Source organism: Coloeus monedula (assembly GCF_965178545.1).
Source record: "Coloeus monedula genome assembly, chromosome: 5".
In the NCBI taxonomy this organism is placed as follows: Eukaryota; Metazoa; Chordata; class Aves; order Passeriformes; family Corvidae; genus Coloeus; species Coloeus monedula.
This window is the reverse complement of record NC_138785.1, coordinates 47,411,555-47,432,060: the sequence shown is the minus strand read 5'-3', so window position 1 is coordinate 47,432,060 and position 20,506 is coordinate 47,411,555. Positions and strand designations below refer to the sequence as shown.

General features: G+C 37.6%; 1 protein-coding gene across 6 annotated transcripts in view; it reads right to left on the bottom strand.

Moving 5' to 3' along the window:
* Positions 1-20,506, bottom strand: part of CLOCK (clock circadian regulator) — a 68,769-nt gene that overhangs the window by 7,748 nt on the left and 40,515 nt on the right. For 4 of the 6 annotated variants that reach the window (XM_082282076.1, XM_082282079.1, XM_082282077.1 and 1 more), the window contains exons 9-23: positions 19,902-19,991; positions 18,475-18,595; positions 17,223-17,336; positions 14,543-14,661; positions 10,752-10,834; positions 10,421-10,527; positions 9,839-9,986; positions 9,556-9,631; positions 8,507-8,648; positions 8,029-8,129; positions 7,046-7,135; positions 4,856-5,014; positions 3,325-3,531; positions 765-973; positions 218-479 (exon numbers count right to left, since the gene is read on the bottom strand). In XM_082282076.1, coding sequence (XP_082138202.1) covers positions 218-479; positions 765-973; positions 3,325-3,531; positions 4,856-5,014; positions 7,046-7,135; positions 8,029-8,129; positions 8,507-8,648; positions 9,556-9,631; positions 9,839-9,986; positions 10,421-10,527; positions 10,752-10,834; positions 14,543-14,661; positions 17,223-17,336; positions 18,475-18,595; positions 19,902-19,991 — 2,028 coding nt within the window. The remainder of the gene's footprint in view (positions 1-217; positions 480-764; positions 974-3,324; positions 3,532-4,855; positions 5,015-7,045; positions 7,136-8,028; positions 8,130-8,506; positions 8,649-9,555; positions 9,632-9,838; positions 9,987-10,420; positions 10,528-10,751; positions 10,835-14,542; positions 14,662-17,222; positions 17,337-18,474; positions 18,596-19,901; positions 19,992-20,506) is intronic. The other 2 variants (XM_082282080.1, XM_082282081.1) reach the window with 2 other exon arrangements.

The following is a 20,506-nucleotide window of genomic DNA, read 5'->3' as shown; positions in this document are numbered from 1 at the left end:
GACAATGCATGGAGTGAAACTGCAGGAAAGACCACCTCTCCTTTAAGTAATAGGACTTTAGAGAACAGCTACAGAATAAACTTACCTCATGCATCAGGCTTATTCACAGGTTACTATTTTAAGTGCTTTGTTTTCAAGTAAAGCAACCCTGGATAACCTAAACATGATGAAAGTGCCAGGACTTGGAAAAATTTGTAGACAACTCTACACTCATTACCTGTAGGAACTGCTGGGGCTGCTGGGTCAGCTGCGACTGAGCTGGTTGTTGAACTGTGGTGAGCTGCTGCTGATGGTCCTGCTGACTTTGCTGCTGCTGCTGCTGTGTTATTGACAAAGTCTGTGTCTGCTGCTGTTGGGCAGCAAAAGTGGGGTAGGCTGTCACCACCTGTCCCATAAACATAGTACTTGGTACCATTACCGCTCCACATGCTACCGGGGCCGTGACAAGTTTTGTTACAAGCTGCTGACCTTGAGAAAATCTGTCAATAGAAAAAGACATTTGGAGTCCCTTCAGGAAAAAAAAAAATCCATGAAGCATCACATACACTTGAGAAAGGCAGATTTTTCAAAGTCATACTTTACTACAACAACATGGCTTTTGATAAGCCTGCAAATATGTTACTTAGGGCAAAGTTTAGTTTTGGGGGTTGCATCCATACAGCTGAAACACAATCACACAACCTTTTCAATGCTACTTTAGTTACTTTTGTATATGGTGCTGCTGCATAAGCATACCATTATAGAAAGTCATCTTGAAGATTTACCTGATTTGTCTGTCCTGTGTAAAAGTGGTTACTGCAGCAGCATTCTGGTTGTTGTTCTGTGGTAAGCTAGAGGGAACCTGCACCACATTTCCTGCTGTTGGCTGAGAAATCACCATAGTGTTGTACAAAGGTGCCGAGACTGTGTTCTGTGACTGACTGGCAAGAGAAGACTGTTGATTGTGTCCACTAAGTACATTTTGTTGATTATGCTGAAAAGAAATTTTGAGATAGTAAGTGGAAAATGGTCACATATTACAGCTGTCCTCCTCACTGTCACTGCCCACACTTCAAAACTACCAGTGGTTTTCTTCCATTCAAATGAATTCTTAAAGTACACAGGTATTTCTACGTTAACATCTTCTCCTGTTCAGATTTTTTTTTCCCTGAATTTTTCAGCTACTTGCAAACTGTTAGTTCAAAATTCTTTTTATTCCTTTAGTGTCTCTGTGCCCAACTTAGACTAAAATGTGCAAATAATGTCACAAATTTCTTACTTGAAAGTTTGGAACTAGCCTACTGCTGAGATGGTAACATGCACCACTAGTCCGTCTCTTCATAAATCTCAAAAGGAAAGTATGGAATGTGGAAAAGGGTACAAGAGGAGGGTGACCACAGATATCAGAAGTGTAAGGAGTCTCCATACACATAATGGTCAAACCCATTAGAAGTGTTTGGCATGAAGAACCAGCTTCTATGGGGATACCTCTGACAGAAGACTTGAAAATCATGAGTCAGAAGATGAAAAGTGGAGAGCTGCTCAATACATTTCCCAGTATATGAGGTGGATGATATACTGAAAAAAGCCAACATAATCACATTTCATAGGAAGTAAAGCTGTAGAATTCACTACAAGATACTGCAACTTTAGAAGTATACACAGAATTGAAAGAAACTAAATAAACTCATGGAAGAAAAAGGCTATTACAGTATAGATGTCCTACACCTATTGCATCTGATGGAAAGTGTATGTTCTGTCAAAAAAAAAAAATCACACATTCAAAAAAAGGCAAGCTAAAAGTTTTCTTGAGACTGGTCTTTCAAAAAAGTTACTTCTTAATAATTATTTACATACCTAAGTCTTAATGAAAACAAGATCTGAAATTGCATTATCAAGAACCTAAATGCACTTCAATTGTAAAGCTTCAAACATAAAGAAATTAATGACTCAACAGACATTGTTCAAAAGAAATTTGGGAGGGGATGTCGTGGTGCATTCCCCCCTTCTCCTTTCCAGGCCACACTGTGATCTGAGAAATGCTTGTTAAGCCTCGGCCTTGAAGAACCTGGGCTTAGCTCCTCCCGAGCTTATCAGCAGCACGGTTTGCTTCCAGGAACTTGTGCTGCCCGACAAGCATCGTCTTCCTTATGAACAGTCTTGGACACTGTTCTTCTTGCCTGAATGGCATAACTTTCCTGTTCTCAGACTTTCAAAGAGAGTGTCGACCCAAACTGTGGTCAGGATGAAACACTGCTATGACTAAAGTCCACTCTCTTGTGACCCTATAAACAGCAGTCCAGAATGAGACCCCTGGAGCCCTCCTGGGCCGCAGCACGCCTGCAACCAGCAATGTCCCTCTGAGGGGGACGCCTCTCAGAGCCAGCAAACCCTCAGGTTTGCTATACTTGGAGAATCGCCGAACAAGGACAAGTCCTGGGCTGATGCCCTGACTCCTCAAGGTCCAACCCTTTGCCCGTTGGGAGATGCAAAGGCATCAAAGTGAGTATGTCACTGACCTCTGAGGGGAATTTTTCACAGGTACCTTGCTTGTACTGACTCTATGTCTGTGTGCATGCACATGCACACATATGCTATAGCAAATCTGAGAGAAATGCTGCTTTCTTAGATGTTTAAGTACACTGGATATCCAAGTAAGTTAGGCCTGTAAATAAGCCTGTGACTTATGACATGAGCTTACTTAAACGCCTCTAAGTGTTGTTCTTTTGCTAAGCTGTTAAGTTCAACATAACTTATAACCTAAGTCTTGCCAAGTGTTGCTCTTTCAGTAAGTTGCTAATTATAACTCTGAAGTTATAAGTTAGGTAAAATGCTGTTGAGTGTTGTTCCTCTGTTAAATTAGTAAGGTTAAGTTATAAATTAAGGTATAAGTTAAGTTAGGTGTGAGTTACATGTTGCTCCTTTGTTAAATTACTAGGTTTAAGTGAAGTACTGTTAAGTTTGAGTGCTGTTAAGCTTTTAGGCCATGTTCCTTTTTTATCTTTGCCCTCACTGTCCTTTTGTCACATGCACCAAAACACACACACACATATACTCCCCTAGATAGTTCTCTGTTCATTTCCATTTTGATTGCCTGGATTCTATTTGGTTTTGTTGCTGCTTGTTTTTTCCTTGTGCCTTAACTGCCCTGTAAGTAGTAGAGTGAATCTTGCCAAGGAACTTTGTCGCGCTGTCACTTAATATTAAATTCGGCTTTTGCTGATACCCTTGACGATAATTTTTTTCAACAATCTCAAACATTCATTCATAACAGGGAAGCTGTTGTGTTTCAGCTGTGGTTTTGAGCATATATTCTATCCAGCAAAATCAGTAACAGAATTTTACCTGTGTTGCAGTACTCTGCAAAGGCTGCTGCTGTATCATGTGTGGAGTACTTATATGGCCTGTGTTCATCCCACTTTGAGTCTGATTAGTCTGAACAACTTGACCTTGCATGTTTATTGGTGTAAGCTGCTGAACAGTTGAAGAATTTCCAGAAGGAAGCTGCACAGAACCAAAGTTGAGTCCAGAAGCTGACTGCTGCAAGAACATCTTAAAAAATTCCACAAGTTATAGGGTCAGTATTCAGAGACTTGACACTAACTGGTAAGAATCAGAATCCTCATTTTCTACAGTTCTAAACATTAACATTCAGTATTTATTCCTTCAGAAAAAGTACCATCTAGAGACTAACTAGTAATGTAGTCCACAACTATCTAAAGACAAAACATATTTGAGATCACACTTCTATTTGTAGGCCCTTCAGCAGTAACACTAAATCAGATGAAGGAAATCTCTGTATCAGTAGATCTAGGCATAGCCCCAAAAACATAATCTTCCTTGACAATCAGGAAATCATAATGATTATACTGAACTTTCCAATTGTTGTAATAAACAGAATTCAGCACAAAAATATTTGGTTCTTTACAAAAAGTTAGGCCCGAGCCTATAACAAGGCAGAATGTGCAGCACTGAAGTATTCTCTCTAGTTTTCACATTCCTGAACAAGGTCCCTCCTCACTGCAAGGGAAGAGAGCTGTGAATCTCTCCCTGTGAGACATGGATAACGCAGTCTACTGCTGGCATGTTTACACTAGACATCACACAACACTGAAAATGGCACATGCCAGAAACTCCTACTCTTTCAACAGAATTTAAGCAACATACTCAATACTTCCATGAAGTATTTTTTCTACTCTTTAGTCACAATCCAGACTGAAAATATTAAATTATTTCCTTAAAATGTATCCTAGTTTGAGGTGATCACTTTTTTTTGTTTGGGTCTTTTAACTAGAAAAATCCAATAGGGTAATTATTTTCTTCCAAATATAGCTGAAAAGACAATGAAAAAAATAGAAAAATATATACTGGTTAAAAAAAATCAGAAATCAGGTAGTCAGCTGCGAGACTGAGTAATGCATCCTCTAGACTTCTTGTCTTTCTGGCTCAACTCCTTCAAGTTTACAATGCACAGTAGAGCCACTCAGCATGATAGGACAGTTTAAGAAACAAAAGCATGGATTTGACACCCTCAGAGCTAAAACAGAGATGCTCATCTTGAAGATTTTGGATTAATATTCCAATGGCTAAAAAACTTTGCAAGAATTAACAACCACTCCATCATTCTACATTTATTTAGGTTAAGTCATAAGCTAAGCTTGACCTGCTTAACACTGGGGCATTTCTGGATACATTCAGAAGCAAAACATCAGGTACCTCTGGAACAGCAGCTTCACATACTATGGATTTTAGATATATTAGGCCCAGATGGCAGCTGACAGAGAATATGGAGGATCATGCTGTGCAATTAGGTGCCCAAGACACATTTCAGATGCCTAAATTCTCTACAGATGAAACCTGTGATACACGAACTCACCTGGAGTCCTTGACCATGAACAATTTGAAGCTGCTCTTGAATCTTACGCAACTCTTCCTGCTGCCGATGAATATTTGCCTCTATCATGCGTGTTCTCTGCTCTAGCTGGTCCTTCAGATGCTGCATAGCTCCTAACTGAGCTGAAAACTGAAACACAGGCTGTAGTGCAATGAATAAATTAAAAGCTGAGCAAAAATGACATTTTATTTCCAAGAGGTAAATACAGGCCTCCACAGCAGCAAAGAAATCAAGCACTGCTCTTTACACTACTAATAAACCATAATCTGAGGACCAATTCATTCGTATGAAAACGTCACAGAATTAACATTTAATTGATGCATCAGAATTTGTGAACTAAAAATATCCACAGCATGAGAAACTTGACTGTGTGTCCAAATCACACACACATATATATGTAGCCTTAGTAATTTACATGGTGCTGTGGATGTTAAAGCTCTCTCATGTTAAAAATTAGAACTGTGCCAGTTCAAAAAAAAAAAAAATTCACCCAGAGCTAAAACATAAAAATAACTTGGGAATACCCTCAATCACAAAATGCTGACGGCTGAGCCCCCAGAGAAACTATTTGCCACTTCTATTCCTCCTCAGACATCTGCTACAGGCCCCAAGTCAGTATAACCTTTCGATACCTGTATCCTGTTCTTATTAGAAGCATTTCACAGACCAAGCAGCCTTGTGTTATAAGCATATGCCTGAAAGTTACCAGCAGAGTTGATGGATTTTTAAATTCATGCCCTAAAATATTTTAGCTTTAACTATGTTTATGTCTATGTTGCTAATGCGCATGGCTGAAAATTATATCCCCACAAATAACAGGAAGAAAAAGTAAAAGTGTCAAATTAGGGAATTTGCTCATTTCAAGAGAATAATTTTAAAGATGAATTTGGCAACAAAGGACTCAATTTCTGAAAGAGAAATTAACATTATATTCAGAATATAGAAGCAGAGAATTGTTTAAGATGGAAAAGACTTTAACATTACCAAGGATAATCACTAACCCACCACTGCCAAGTCCAACACTAAACCACGTCTCTAAGTGCCACATCTACATGGCTTTTTAATACCATCAGGGATGGTGACTCCACCAATTCCCTGGGCAGCCAGTGCCCGCAGCCTGTTCCAATGACTGGCCACTCTTTCAGTAAACAAATTTTTCCTAATATACAACATAAACCTTCCCTGGTGCAACTCAAGACCATTTCCTCTTACCCAGTTCCTTGTTGCCTGAGAGAAGAGACCAACAGTTGCCTTACTACAACCTCCTTCCGGGAAGTTGTAGAGAGGAAGTAATGAGGTCTCCCCTCAGCCTTCTTTTCTCCAGGCCGAACAACCCCAGCTCCCTCAGCCACTCCTTGTCTGATTCATGTTCCAGCCCCTTCACCAACTCCACTGCCTTTCTCTGGACTCACTCCAGCACCTCAATGTCTTTCTTGCAGTGAAGGGCTTAAAAGTCAACACAGCACTTGAGACGTGGCCTCACCAGTGCCAAGCATAGGGCCGTGATCACTGCTCTGATCCTGCTGGCCCCACTATTGCTCATACAGGCCAGGATGCCACTGGCCTTCTTGGCCATCTGGCTACACACTGGCTCGTGTTCAGCTGCTGTTGACCAGCACCCCCAGGTGCTTTTCTGCTGGGCAGCTTTCCAACCACTCTGCCCCCAGCCTGTAGCACTGCAGGGGGTTGTTGTGACCCAAGTGCTGGACCCAGCACCTAGCCTTGTTGAACGCGGCACTTGGCCTTGCTGAACCTCATACAATCGGCCTCGGCCCATTGATCCAGCCTGTCCAGATGCCTCTGCAGAACCTTCCTACCTTCCAGCAGATCAACACCCCCACCCAACTTGGTGTCATCTACCAATTCAGTACATCTGATTTACATTTACCTCTGCAGACTCACTGATGGTGACCTCAATCCCTTTGTCCAGATCATCAGTAAAGATGTTAAACAGGACTGGCCCCAGTACTGAGCCCTGTGGAACCCCACTGGTGACCGGCTGCCAGCTGGATGTAACTCCATTCACCACCACTCTCTAGGCCTGGCAACCCAAACTGTTTTTCACTCAGTACCTGCACCCAAGCCACAGGCAGCCCATTACTCCAGGAGAACGCTGTTCTCTAGGAGAACAAGACTGTTTAAAAAATAATAATAAATTGAGTTAATCCATACCTGAGTCATTCCAGACTGGAGCTGTAGAGTTGCAGGCTGAGATATTGCTGGCTGTGTTACTGGTTGTCCAAGAGACTGTGAGCTTAAAGACTAGGATTAAAAAAATTGTTCCATAATCATAAGAGAATGAACTTCATACTTGACCTGAAGTATTTCTTTAAAGTGTCAAATACAAAACAGTATCATATGAAAATATGATAGAAACTAGTAAATTGTTTCTTGAAATATCTAACCTTAATTATTAGAGAATTAAGAAAACAAAAGCAACTGATTATCCACATAATATACACATTATTTTCCGGCTGCTAAAAATATATATATAAGCAGTAGGTATAAAACAGAAATTACAACTATAAATATTTTAGAAGTCTTAATTGTATTAAGGGAAAGACTTTTTCAACAAGTTTGGAAGTTGACACCTTTGATTTATTCTTAAACTAACAATTTTTAGAAATACATCTTTTAATAAGCATTCTGTTTTTGAAGTGAATGTATTAGTTCAATGGGAAAATGAGCACCAAGTACATGAAGCATGACACTTTCTCATACTATCTAGATTTCAGAAAGGATACAGAGGTATTCACTAATATTCTTAGTCATCAATTTGTATGAATTCTCTATAGGAACACACACACAGCATTACATTGGCAATTTTACATATATATGTGCGTGTGTGTGTGTGTATTAAAAAATCCAGAATCACAGAAAAGAAGCTCCATGTGAGTGAAAGCAGAGATTCATTCACATTCTTGCAAATCCTAATGACAAAACCTAAATACATATATGCTTAATTATTATATTCCTTTAAAATCTAGTGTACCGAAGTTGCATATTGATGAGGCAATTCTAAGAGACGTATTCCATGCAAAACTCTTACGGTTTAAACTGTGTTTTTAGAAGAAATAAAACAAAGCTTATATGGATTTAATAATAGCTTTTAAAGGTGAACTACACTGTTTAAGTGCATTTTTCTCTGAAGTTACCTGACTGCTCAGAGATGATCTTCTTTGCGCAGTCTTTTCATGACCAGATAAGCTTTGCCTTGGAGGAGTGCTAGTGTCCACTGTCATTTTAGTTGGTGTTGCTGACAATGTTGAGAGTTAGAACAGAAAGAAACATGTTAATAGTTATCTCAATTCTGTAATTCAATAATCAAATCACAGGAAGCTTTTAATGAATAAAAAAACACTTAAGGCTTGGACTCTTTTTTTTCCGCCCCCGACTATGCACCAGTAGTGCAACCTGATGGATTGAAATGGGGTGTTCCAGTGTCTGATATTGTACTCTTAGAAGTAAGTCTTTTTCAGAGCAGTCTGCAGATCTCTGAACCATCAAAAAGGATGTTTTCACTTGCACACCTCTCATAAAATTATTATTAACTTCCAGTTACACATTTAATTAAGTAGAGAAAGCTTTCACTTTCAATAGAAGGCAATTCTATTTTCAACAGTTGGTGCTTACACGAATGATCCGATACTGCAGTATGTGAAGATTTTCTCGAACTCCTGGAGGAAGCAGAAGGTGTAGGGCTAGTATCAAACCTTTCCAGTGCTTCTTTGAGACTCACTGTGTTTATGTGATTGTCAGACCCAGAGTCCTGACTCTGAAGAGACAGACACAAATAACAATTATTTCTTTAATTCAGCACACAATGTATATTTCTGCTAGAAAATATCTCAGACCTTGCTGTTTCTAATCAACTCCCTTACACAGGTGACCGTGCAGAAGTACTGGCCTGTTTGATGGCTGTAAGATCTGTTTCCATTTGAGGCTTTTATCCTTGGAAACCAAAGCTATATAAGCCTAGAAACCAAAACGCATGCAGACTCAGGCCACAAACTGACTACCGAGCTGACCTCCTTCTCTAGCCCCTCAATTCACTCTGAATAACAGTGTAATGAGTGAACTGCTTATTCTTTTGGAAAGGATAAGTTTGTTCCACTAGAAGGAGCACCAACAGATGAAACTTGTGAAACTGCCAAAGGAAAACATTTCTGAACTGTGAGACTAAAACATGACAGATCATATCCACAAGCTTATAACACACATTGAGTTTCCAAGGGCATTCATTCAAAAATAATTTTGTATACTTCTAAGAAGTGGGACATAGTCATTGAATTAATGATTTTCCTATTGTGAATTCCTTCAAGTCAACTTTCTGTGTTGACCTTGGTTTTTCAGATTATGGGTTACTTCCAGTAAGGGGAACGTTTATTTAGGAATCTAATGCTGCAGAAATCAGATCTTAATAAAAACTTATGGGTGCTACCGTGTTATAGTATAACTACATGGACATTTATTCCTGAAAAGAGAAGGACATTATAGGCAGAGTACAGTTCAACACTCTTTCTAGACTTCTTTGATCATTTTAAATAGTCATATTATTTAGAGACCAAATAATTACTTTATTTAGGGACAAATGCGACAAACCACTTTTTGCTGCTGTATATTTGCGTGCGTATAATTTTTAGTATGTGAAGATGTAAAATAAAATTGTATAAAACACTCACTTTATCTGCTGTTATCTCTGGGAGAGATTCCTCAATACCAAGTTCTCGTCGTCTTTCTGCTCTAACTTCTGCATAACTAGAAGAACAAACCAAGTGTGACTACTATATTGCGGGATGATTTAAAAAATATACCTCAAAGACCAAACTCCTCAAAGCCACCTTGCTTATAAAGTATCCCAGGAAGTTTTCCAGTGATTCTTTACGCTGCTATAATTTCTCTACTTCCAGAAATACCATCAAGGTAGCTCCCATGCCAGTAGGATTACTTTAAAAAGTAACCTACCTTACAACAGTGTGCGTACAGACAATAAACTCTGGCCTGGAATTCCACTGGTGATACGTGATATAGTAATGTGTTTGCAGCCAAATCCACTGTTGTCCCTTTGTAAGGAATCTGTAGTAACATGACTTCCCTTTCCCATATTGCATTACTATAAAGATGAAGAATAAAGTTTACTGTCTTGCCAAGCTGTAAATACTCCGGTTACATAAAAAGAACATTATTTCCCAGGTACATATAGCCCAAACCCATGTCTAAATCCAGTACTACAACCACTATCAAGAACAGGTTTGAAAATTTTCCACCAATTTTTGCACTTATTAAACAGTATAAAGCCTTTTAAATGCTACTGGAAGAACTGAAAAAGTATTAGTCATACAGCTGTGCACTTCTATTTACCACAATGAAACCCTGGAGTTATAAGATAAAATTAAATGTGTTTTGTAGTTCTGTTTCAAAAGAAAAACAAAGATAAGGAACAGCAGTATAATAATGTCAAACTTCACTCAAAATATCACAAAATTTCAGCAGAACAGTTGTACAATTTAACAAACTTGCTCATTTTAGTGACTTAGTTGTACTCACAATGCTCATGACATTTTGCCAGATTATCTAGATCATCCACGTGATAATAATCATAGCCTGACGTTCCCAAAACTTCAAATGGAAGATAACCTATTATCGGAGGTGCCCTAATTTAATAGAAAAATCAATGTCATTTTATTTTCACACACACAAAAGACTCTCAAAGAAACCAGAATTAGTTATATAAGCTGTCTTGTTTACAGTATGTCTCTGAAAAAAAAAATTAAACTCAACACAAGCTATGAGTAGTTAATGCAGGTTAGTGAACACCAAATACTACAGCCAGCAGTATGATTCAGCTGCTATTGCTACTACACAGAAGGAACTGCACCTGTGATCCAAGAATAGGAACTTCCATTCTAAGCTGTGTCTAGATGTGAACTCTTCGTTGGGTTCTTCAACAGTGCACATTTCCTACAAAGGAAAAAAATAAAAATCTCTTAAAACTGCTCTATTCTAGTAGATAAACTGTCAAAATTCAGACTTACCTAAAGTTAGTAGATAACTCCACAATAGTTATAATGTTATTTTTAGACTGCTTCATTGGTTTTGCTTGTTTAAACGCATAATACTGAGGTAGAATCTAATCTCAACTGTGCCAAGCTGACACTCAGTTGATTTAAATGGACTAACCATGTCATGAGATTAACTCAGTATCTACAAACACAGTAGTACTAGCAGAAATCAATAGTTCCTGCAGTTATGCTTTTAAATTGGAACATGTAAAAGAAGAGATGAAACGTTCCCACCAGACAGTCTGATTATAGTCCATGTTTATAATGGATAAAACCCAACACTAGTAAGATGGTCACATATACTCTGAGTTTAGGAATACGATTCTTCCCTTTAGTGAACACAAAGTACTCTAAATCTTTTTGTGCACAGACATATACTACAAATAACACACTATTCTTATGTTTAGAACTCATGAAAAGTAAGGGAGTGATGTATTTCCATTGCAACAAAACCTCAAGGTATTCTGCACATCATTCTAAATGTATTCCATTCAAACATATTCAGAGCATGTCAGCCAACTTCTACTGTCCCCTTTGAGAAAGGTAAAGATGCCCCACCAAGTACTGTGCCTCATGCAGAGACAGTCACAACACCACGCACCCCAAGCCAGTCAATTCTTTTGCAAACTCCTCTAGTACTGCCTTACAAGAAGGAAGATGGGTGATGGAATACATGCATACAAATGTATCCCTCAAAGAATTACATTAATATTAGAGATAAGTAAATCTTTCTTTTTTGGACACATGCACACATTTGTCATTTGTAGGAGCTTGCAATGGTATTTCCAGTGCCAGGAACACCCTGGGATCTATTGACAATCAGTTACAAGAGTTTCCTAAAGACTGCAATGTGGAAGCTGCTGCTACACTGATAGAATACTCGTAAGTGTGGACAGATGAGCACATTGCTGCCCTGCAAACATCTGTAACTAAAGCAGTCCTGCAGAAAAATACAGTGTAAGACTAACAGAGGGACCTTTCTTTTCATTCTTTCAGGTTATAATCCATAGAGTTTAATTGGATACTTTTCAGTTTTTTAAATAGATCTAAGTTTTCTTTCTATGAAAGGAAAAAGTGACCATACCTAGGCAATGTTTTTTTCCTCACCTTCATCACTGTAAAATCTAAAGACAGTGACTGAGAAAATGATGGATGAATTAGATGAAGGCAATGAGCTAAACAACTCTGGGCACAAATTTACGACTCTTGATGTGAATTCCAGTTAGCAAGATTTAAGCTTCAAATCTGAAACTACCCCTAGAAACCAAAGCTCACCTACTTTTCTAAAATTACAGCATTTAATAAAGCACCACTCATACTGAAGTAAGAGAAATGAAAGAGCAGAGTAAAATCCTTGAGATATACTTTTGATTTGTTGTTTCTTTTGATCTAATTATTTTGACGCAAGTCAAAACAAAAGTAAAAATCACTGAAGTGCAAGCAGTAAAACCACAGTAAAAACATCATGGTTAGAGAGCAAATGGCAGCAGGTTAGTATCCAATTACTCAATGCATTTATATTAATGATTTGCAGATATTCCACTGTAAAATACCCCTGGGCAGAAGCCAGCTTGTTCAACAAGGCGTCTTGTTGAAGTTGTCAACAAGGCATCTAGAAAAGAAAGGACTTTCATTTGTAACAAAAAGTATTTTGGTAGAATCTTTTCAGCTGGATTAATCCTGCCTTCTTGATAGAATGCAAACATCAACTAGCCAAAATGCAAGACAAATGTTTTAAACAATGTGTAGAACCAAATGCCTTCACTAGGGAGCAAAATCCGTGACATGTTTTATTACGAAAGTGGTAGGGTCATATGCATAAAAGAAAAATATGAACTTTTAAGATGCAAAAAACATTGCATATCCTGAGAAATTGCATTCAAGGAAAAAAAATAAAGAATCCAGAACCATATACCAACTGAAAGAAAGAGAATAAGTGACAGATGAGCAGGAAAGTTCTACCTTAAATAAGGCAATACTAGAACCCACATCTCATTACTGGCTGAGCATTTGTTAGTGAAGTTACTGGGATGGTAAAATTCCTGACATACACTCATTCGCTAAAGACTAGTCAATGCTAGCCTCAATAATAACAGAAGGTATCACGAGTATAAAAAGGTATTGCCAGATTAAGTCTTCACTCTTATGTTAGTCTTCTTCAAAAGATTTCCCAAATGAACAGCACCGGTTGAAAGTCTCGAAAGATCTTAAAACTTTTGTAACATGGAAGCTTCCTTGGACACTGAAGGCTTAGAGGTTCAGATACAGTAATGAAACTCTGGCCAGAGTATAATCTGTAAGGTTTTAGCCTGCAGGAGACTGAGACACTTGAAGATCATAAATGGATGTTCCTCAGCTTCCAGGAGGAGGAAACATAGAAGATTTACTATGAACTGTCAGACTTTAAAAGACAAAAGCATTTGCAAATGTCAGGTTGGTCTTTTTTCCACAATTACTTCATGAGGCAAAAATCCCATATATAACATCTCTACCAACTGTAGGCATAACAGGAAACATATTTTTTAGACCTGCATGAGAAGTAAAATGGCAGATGAAAGACTTCCATAGTTTTAGAAAAAATAAACAAACGTTCTCTGGCATCAAGTCTGGAGAGACAAAATCCCTATTCAGCCTGATAGAACTGAAGAAGTTTCTATGATTTCTCCACATGCTCCCTACTATGCTTTTGAAGTGCAAAGTAGATAAACATCCTTCAGAAGCTACCACCAACAGTCTTCAGCTTAAGACATCATCAGTGCTTTAAACTTGTTTAAATGTTCAGAGCTCTTGTGTTACAGACAACAGCTTAACACTGGGCTACATGCACTTCATGGCATTACTTTACAACTGAATTGCAAAAACAAACGTTAGATAGCAGACTATCCTGAACCTTGATTCACATATTTGTATGAAACATATAATGGAATCACAATCACAGACCATACTGTACTGTATCCTGAGTATTTATTTTTATTGGTTTTGGAGAGAAATAGGATTATACTTACTGAACTACAAGTATCATATGCATCCAATTCTAAGCTTGGAAAGGCACCTTCACATTGTACATTAGTAGTTAAGCAAAATGTTAGGTTTAAACCACTGAGTTACTGAATAACTGCATAGAAACAAAAGATTTCTATTACCTCAAACCCAACTCTTCATTACTGACAAGTAATGTAAGCTTTCTTTAAGCCCTCCAAGATTTACTTCTGTGTCAAACTGCAGAAAGACCACCAGCAACAAAAAATTCATGTCCGAGTTCCAACTAAATCAATCATTTCTCCAGTGGAAGTGGAATCTTGATGTAATCTTTCATATTGCTTAAGTTCATCTTGCTAAATTATATTCCTATGGACTTCCTCGAAATTTATTTCTTGCATATTTCTCTTTTATATTCCTATTTAGAATTAATGTTCACCATAACCTGTTTGATACTTTGCATAAAACTTAGCCTATTTGAAGTAAGAAACAGACACTTTCAGTTTCATATCATAAAATTCCTTATGGTTTTCCATGAATATTTTAAATGTTGTTTGCATTCTCTCTGAAGTTTTCCCATTTAGAGTCCATTTAAGAATGATATAAAAGTGATTTCATTTGTACATACCTTGATAAATTGAGGTGTAGCTAATCTAACTGTTGCTACAAAGCAAACTTTTTCTTCATATGAAGGCCGGTGTGATCTCTGAATAGTTCCTTCAAAACCATTGTGCGCTGAGTTGGGAACTGAGGGCAGACAGAGGAGATGACAATATAAGTATGGAGGAAAATGGCAGTAATATCACAAGACAAGTGGCCCAATATTTATCTGTGGTTTGCTTGTAACTTAACATGCATTAAGAAAAATGCTACATATCTACATTTATATGCGCAGGAATAATAACACAGTAATAGGAGTAGTTACAGAGTAATAATGGGAACATGACCATCCAGTTACTTACTCAAAGAACTAAAATTACAGTTAATACGATATTATTACTGACAAAGTGTTTTTAAGAAACTAATAACAGTTCTAATCCTTGCTAACTGGTACAAATGACTGGATTACACTTTCTTCAAAAGTATCTTTAAAATTTATCTTTTGCATCAGGTTTTGCTAATTTTTTCTTTTGAACTCTGAAGTAAGTATTTACTTTGTAGACTTCCATCACATTTAAGCAACACATGCTGAAGACATACCAAGTAACAGAACAATCAAAGGCACAATTACAGATGTGAAAGAATCAGGATACTGAGCTGAGAACAAATTCCACTTATTGAATCACGGAGATGGAATCAAAAGGAGGCAAAGGATGGACTAGACCTCAAAACAGATTAACCTTATCTTTCATTTCCATCCATTATCAATTTAGTTTATCTTTACTAAGGCCTAGAGATGGTGACTTCAAAACACTGTGAGGTCTTTCAAAGCCTGACTGGTTTTAATTCAGCTCTAGATTAGAACTCCTACTAAAGTTTCTTCATGCAATTTCAGCTTACAGCTCCTTGCTCTTTCCATCAGAAAGAAAATAAGCAGTTTCCTTCCTCTTTATCTTAGCCCTCGTCCTTTGTTCTTCAGAGTTTATCTTGCCTTGTAAGTTAGATTTATAAACAACTTCTTGTTTTGTTGCTCTACTCTGAACTCTCTCCAACTTCTTTACTTCTGACAAATAAGTATCAAAACTTGGATGAGGATATGCAAGTGCTAAGAAGTGCAGTGGGATTATTTCAGGTGGTTTTGACTATATTTTAGAAAGGCTTTTGCATTTTCAGATTGATGGCTGGTCAAGGTGGGTGATTTGGTCACATTCAGTTTACATTCCACAGTAACCCCTTTTCCTAAAGGACTGCTATGTAGCTTGCTGTAGCCATCCTTGTTCATATAGTTTGATATTCCTAAACATAGTAACCTGCATTTTTTCTTAGTCAATTTTTCTGGGTTTTTAGACCAAAATAATTTCTTTTCTAAATTTGGGGATGAATTCTTCTCTTGTTTTTAGTGGACTATTTCATGACTTCAAACTATGTTCCATTGTTCATAACATTAATGAAAATACCAATCAAATCCAGAAGCTGTCCATTAAAACTGCACTTCGATGGTGAACACTGGTAACCTTTCCAATCAGTTTCTGCAGCTACTCTCAAGCAATTTCAATTAACATGTGCTTCCCTTATACGTTTGTGAGAACAGAATATGATAACAAAACCATATTTTGAAAGTCCATCATTTATTTGTGCTTTATCCTCTTATCCATACAGTGCGTTACTCTTTGGTAGAGGAAGCTGAACTGATTTGATGCTATTTCTACCTGGAAAATCCACAATGGTTGCCATTCAATTCCCTGCAGCTTCCTGAAACTCATATATATTTTAATTATTTGTTCCAGAGTATTTCCAAATATCAAATTGCAACCAATAGGTCTGCAGTTTCCCAACTCCTCATTCCAAGACTAGCACTATATTTGGCCTTTTCAAGACTGTTTCTTGTATTTCCTATAATATTACATAACTGTATTTGCATTAAGACTCAACCTCTTCCCATTTTGTGAGAAAAATAGTGGTATCAGATAAAAACTCCACAGATTTATTTACAACATACTGGTTTTCATAATATTTTTGGGTGATCTTTCTAAGAATCTACTACTGATCACACTGCAGATCCCACTTGGACACAAAAACAGGCTTCCCAAGTAAATAGTCAGCACAGCCAGGCCAAACGGATTAGAGGTGCAGCACAGATGAAGAATATTATACATAGCTAATAAAAATAATTTCAATGGTAGGGAGTAGCAACTCAGTGCAGAAAACGGTACTGGCCCACCCACTCATCTGAGTGGTAACTCCTGTCAAGTGAAAGCACAGAACTGAAATGGGGGGAAAACCTACATTTTCCTTCCCAGTTGCCTGTGTAATGAGAGCTGCAGGTATTCAGTACCACTAATCTTCAGGTTAGACGCCTGCTTAAATATGGCTTATGATGAACTAAATTCAGGCTCCTTATTTTAAAGCATTTACTTAAATTCCTCCAACATTCTTTTAAAAAATGTTTTACAAAATACTAGTTTCCTTTAATTGAAAGCATTAAGCATAATTACTACGTTTTGCATTCAAATACACAGACCTGTAATACCTGATAGGCAGTTTTTCTTCTTTTCCATTACACTAATACAGAAGTGATAAAATTCTGCTTCAAGATCTTCTTTTGAAAGCTGGATTTTAGTTTACCTACATTTTGCACCATGGTCCCAAGCCAGTTTAGCTGTGGAGCTGCATAAGTATTCCACTCAAACACTGCTGAAATTACTTACCATGATTCAAACACTTGAAATTTCCTATAAATTTTACATATTCATATGTAGGTTGCTCTTTTGGATCTATTGTTCCTCGCAGCATATGGCAACAGAATTCTAGCTGATTTTTTGCTAGAAAAAAAATAAACAAAGTAATAGGCTATATGCTTGATGAAGCACACAGGCAACATGAAATGGAAAGCAGGTATAATAAAGCTGAATACATATTGAGATACTGTAAGTGTAGTGATTCCAACTGGCTACAGCCTCTGCTTTTAACCAGCATGACAGTAACTAACCTAAAGAACTCCTTTAGATTTTGTGCATGAAGGGCTTTGAATATTAGCAACATGAAAATCTCTGAGAACTAGAGCTGTATTAAAGAAGATGCCCTGAACTTAAGTTCACTAAAGCACATGCTCCCAAACTCCATTAGCCTGCTATGTATTTATTCTTGCCAACTGCTAAAACTGTCTGAATAGAAGCTCTATAAACAATATGAACACTTCTAATACACGGGGAAGTTATGATTGAAAGGCAATGCAACTTTGAAAATTCTACTCTAGAGCAGGGGGGACACTAACACTTCTGTTCTTCAGGGCTCTGAAGCACATCTCTGCTCAAATAACACTGGAAAAACTGATCATGTAAAACTCCAAGTAAATAATTTTTAACACAACTGCTGTACTGGTTTTATCTGGGATAGATTTAATTTTCCCCACAGCAGCTCACATGGAGCTGTGTTTTGGATTTTGACTAGAACAGCATTGCTAACAGGGATGTGCCCATTATTGCTCAGCAGCACTTACACAGTGCACAGGCCCTCTCTTTATCTCCCTCTGCTCCACTGGTGAGGAGGCTGGGGGTGCACCAGCAGCTGGGAGGGAACACAGCGGGGAGAGCTGAACTAAGGGATATCCCATACTGTATGGCACTGTGCTCAGCAATAAAAGCTGGGGAAAGGAAGAAGGGGGAGACATCTGGGTTTACGGCATTTGTCTTCCCAAGTAACCATCACACATGACATAGCCCTGCTTTCCTAGAGATGGCTGAACAACTGCCTACCAACCAGAAAGAGCAAACTAATTCCTTATTTTGCTTTGCTTGTGCACACAGCTTTTGACTTCACCTGTTAGTCTGCCTTTATCATGACCCACAAGTTTGCTCACTTTTACTCTTCTGACTCTTTTCCTGTTCAACTGTGAGGAGTGATCGAGCAGCTGTATGGGGCAGAGCTGCCTACAGGGGTTAGCCCAAAATTACTACTTACATTTTAAGTATTCCGGTGTCAAGGAATCACTTTCCAGCAGATGAGAAGACAATATTTTATAAATTTCTGAATGTTCCCCCTCTGGGATAAAATTAAATACACTCTGATCCACAAGATCAGACTGAAAGAAAAAGATTTAGTAAGTGTTAATTCAAGACATCAATGTCACGAAGCCTACTATTTTAATGCAAAACAATTCCACAGTTCATTACTGACTCAACAAAGTCACCTGCTGGAATACATATTAGTATTTTGCAAGAAAAAAATCTCGTTCTGGTATGCCTGCCCTATGAGGAGTGGCAAATGAAATCCTTGCTTTGATTTGCTTGCATGCATGGCTTTTGCTTTACCTATTAAACTGTCTTTATCTCAACCCACAAGTTTTCCCGCTTTTACCCTTCCAATTGCCTCCCCCACCCCACTGAGGGGTGATGAGTGAGCTGCTGGGTGAGGATGAGTTGCCAGTTACCACATTTTATAATCGGTTCCATAGCTACATACACAAAACCACAAACAACAGAGATGAATGCAGCAAAACTGAGCAACTGATTATATGCATAAATGCATTTGGTTAAGTATTCAAAAAAAGAGGAATCATAAAATGTATGTTTAGAATTCATAAATCACACCTAAAAACCAAGAACAAACGTGCCTCTGAGAACCTGTCAAATTCTACTGAAAGAAAAAGTAAAAATCACAATTACCTGCCCATTTAAAAAATTCTCATACTGTTATCATGCATACTTTAAGAGAATTTATTTTATCTCTTACCACAGTAAGACAACTAACATTTAACAGAACTTGTCCTTCTCTTCTAGAAAAACACTCAATTTAGCTCATCAATTGTTTGCACTTATTAATTTGCTTCACTTCAGAATAACATTATTCAAAGATAACTTTAAAAACTTAAATGAATGTTACACGTACCAGTGAGCAATCTCACCCAGATTAAAGATGAGCGAATGTGATAAACCCAAAAGTATATACTGAACTTAAAAAGCAGAACCAGGAGCAATGTATTTATCAGAGTGTGTTGTCAAGAAAGAAGTAAAAAAGTAGTTAAAAAATTTCAATTATTTAGATCTTTAGTAATACTCTTCTGACTCATGTAGAGGCTGTGAACTCTAAAGGGTCCCCTGCAATCAACTGTGTTACTTCAGCTATGCTGAAACTGATGCTAGGCACTTCATAATCCTTTCTAACAGAGTGACAACTGCATTCTGCATTTCCAAAGGAAATGTTTAATATAGAAGACAGACCAGTAGGAAGGAGTTGTGCTGAAGAAAAAACAGAAACACTAAAACAAAGCATACATCTGTCCCATCTGTCTGTTGGCCAAAAATGCCAACAATTAATCAATACTCATATCAGAACACCAATCAACCACAGACAAACTGGTATGTTACCAAAAGCAATTTGTTACTTACTGGTAAATGTTCAAGTAAGGGAGTTATACTTTCAGACACATATATTATATTTCCATCTGTCATAATTGCTAAAAAAAAACCATCAAGAGCCTGAAATTAAACATAACGGGCAGTTAAATAAAAAAGAAACAGCATACTAAAAATGTTAAGCTATATTCAATACAGAAAATAATGCAGACCAACTTTAGTTTAGTTTATTGCAGAAATGGGAATGTCTTTCCCTACTGAAAACCCTTAATCTTGTTTTTACACTAAAACGATTACAATTCCCATACTGTTCCATCATTAAATAATCTGTGGTTTCAGAAGCAAATACATATATAGACAGCCACTGTTTTCCCCAACTCCCACTCTGCCTGCCTGTTATTTTTAATTCCATCACCATTTTAGACCTCAGAAAACTCATAAAAATGAGCTAGAGACAAAACCAAGATGTGGGAAAACTACAAGAAAAACAAGTAAAAGAGTCAGCAAAATCAATGAATTTTAGTGTTTAAAAAGCTCAACATTCCCAATCTCAATGAAAGAAGCTTGTATTGAGATTTTACTGAGACTTGAAATCTGTGAGATACAGTTCTGACTGCCTTATCTTTACTGAACTCAAA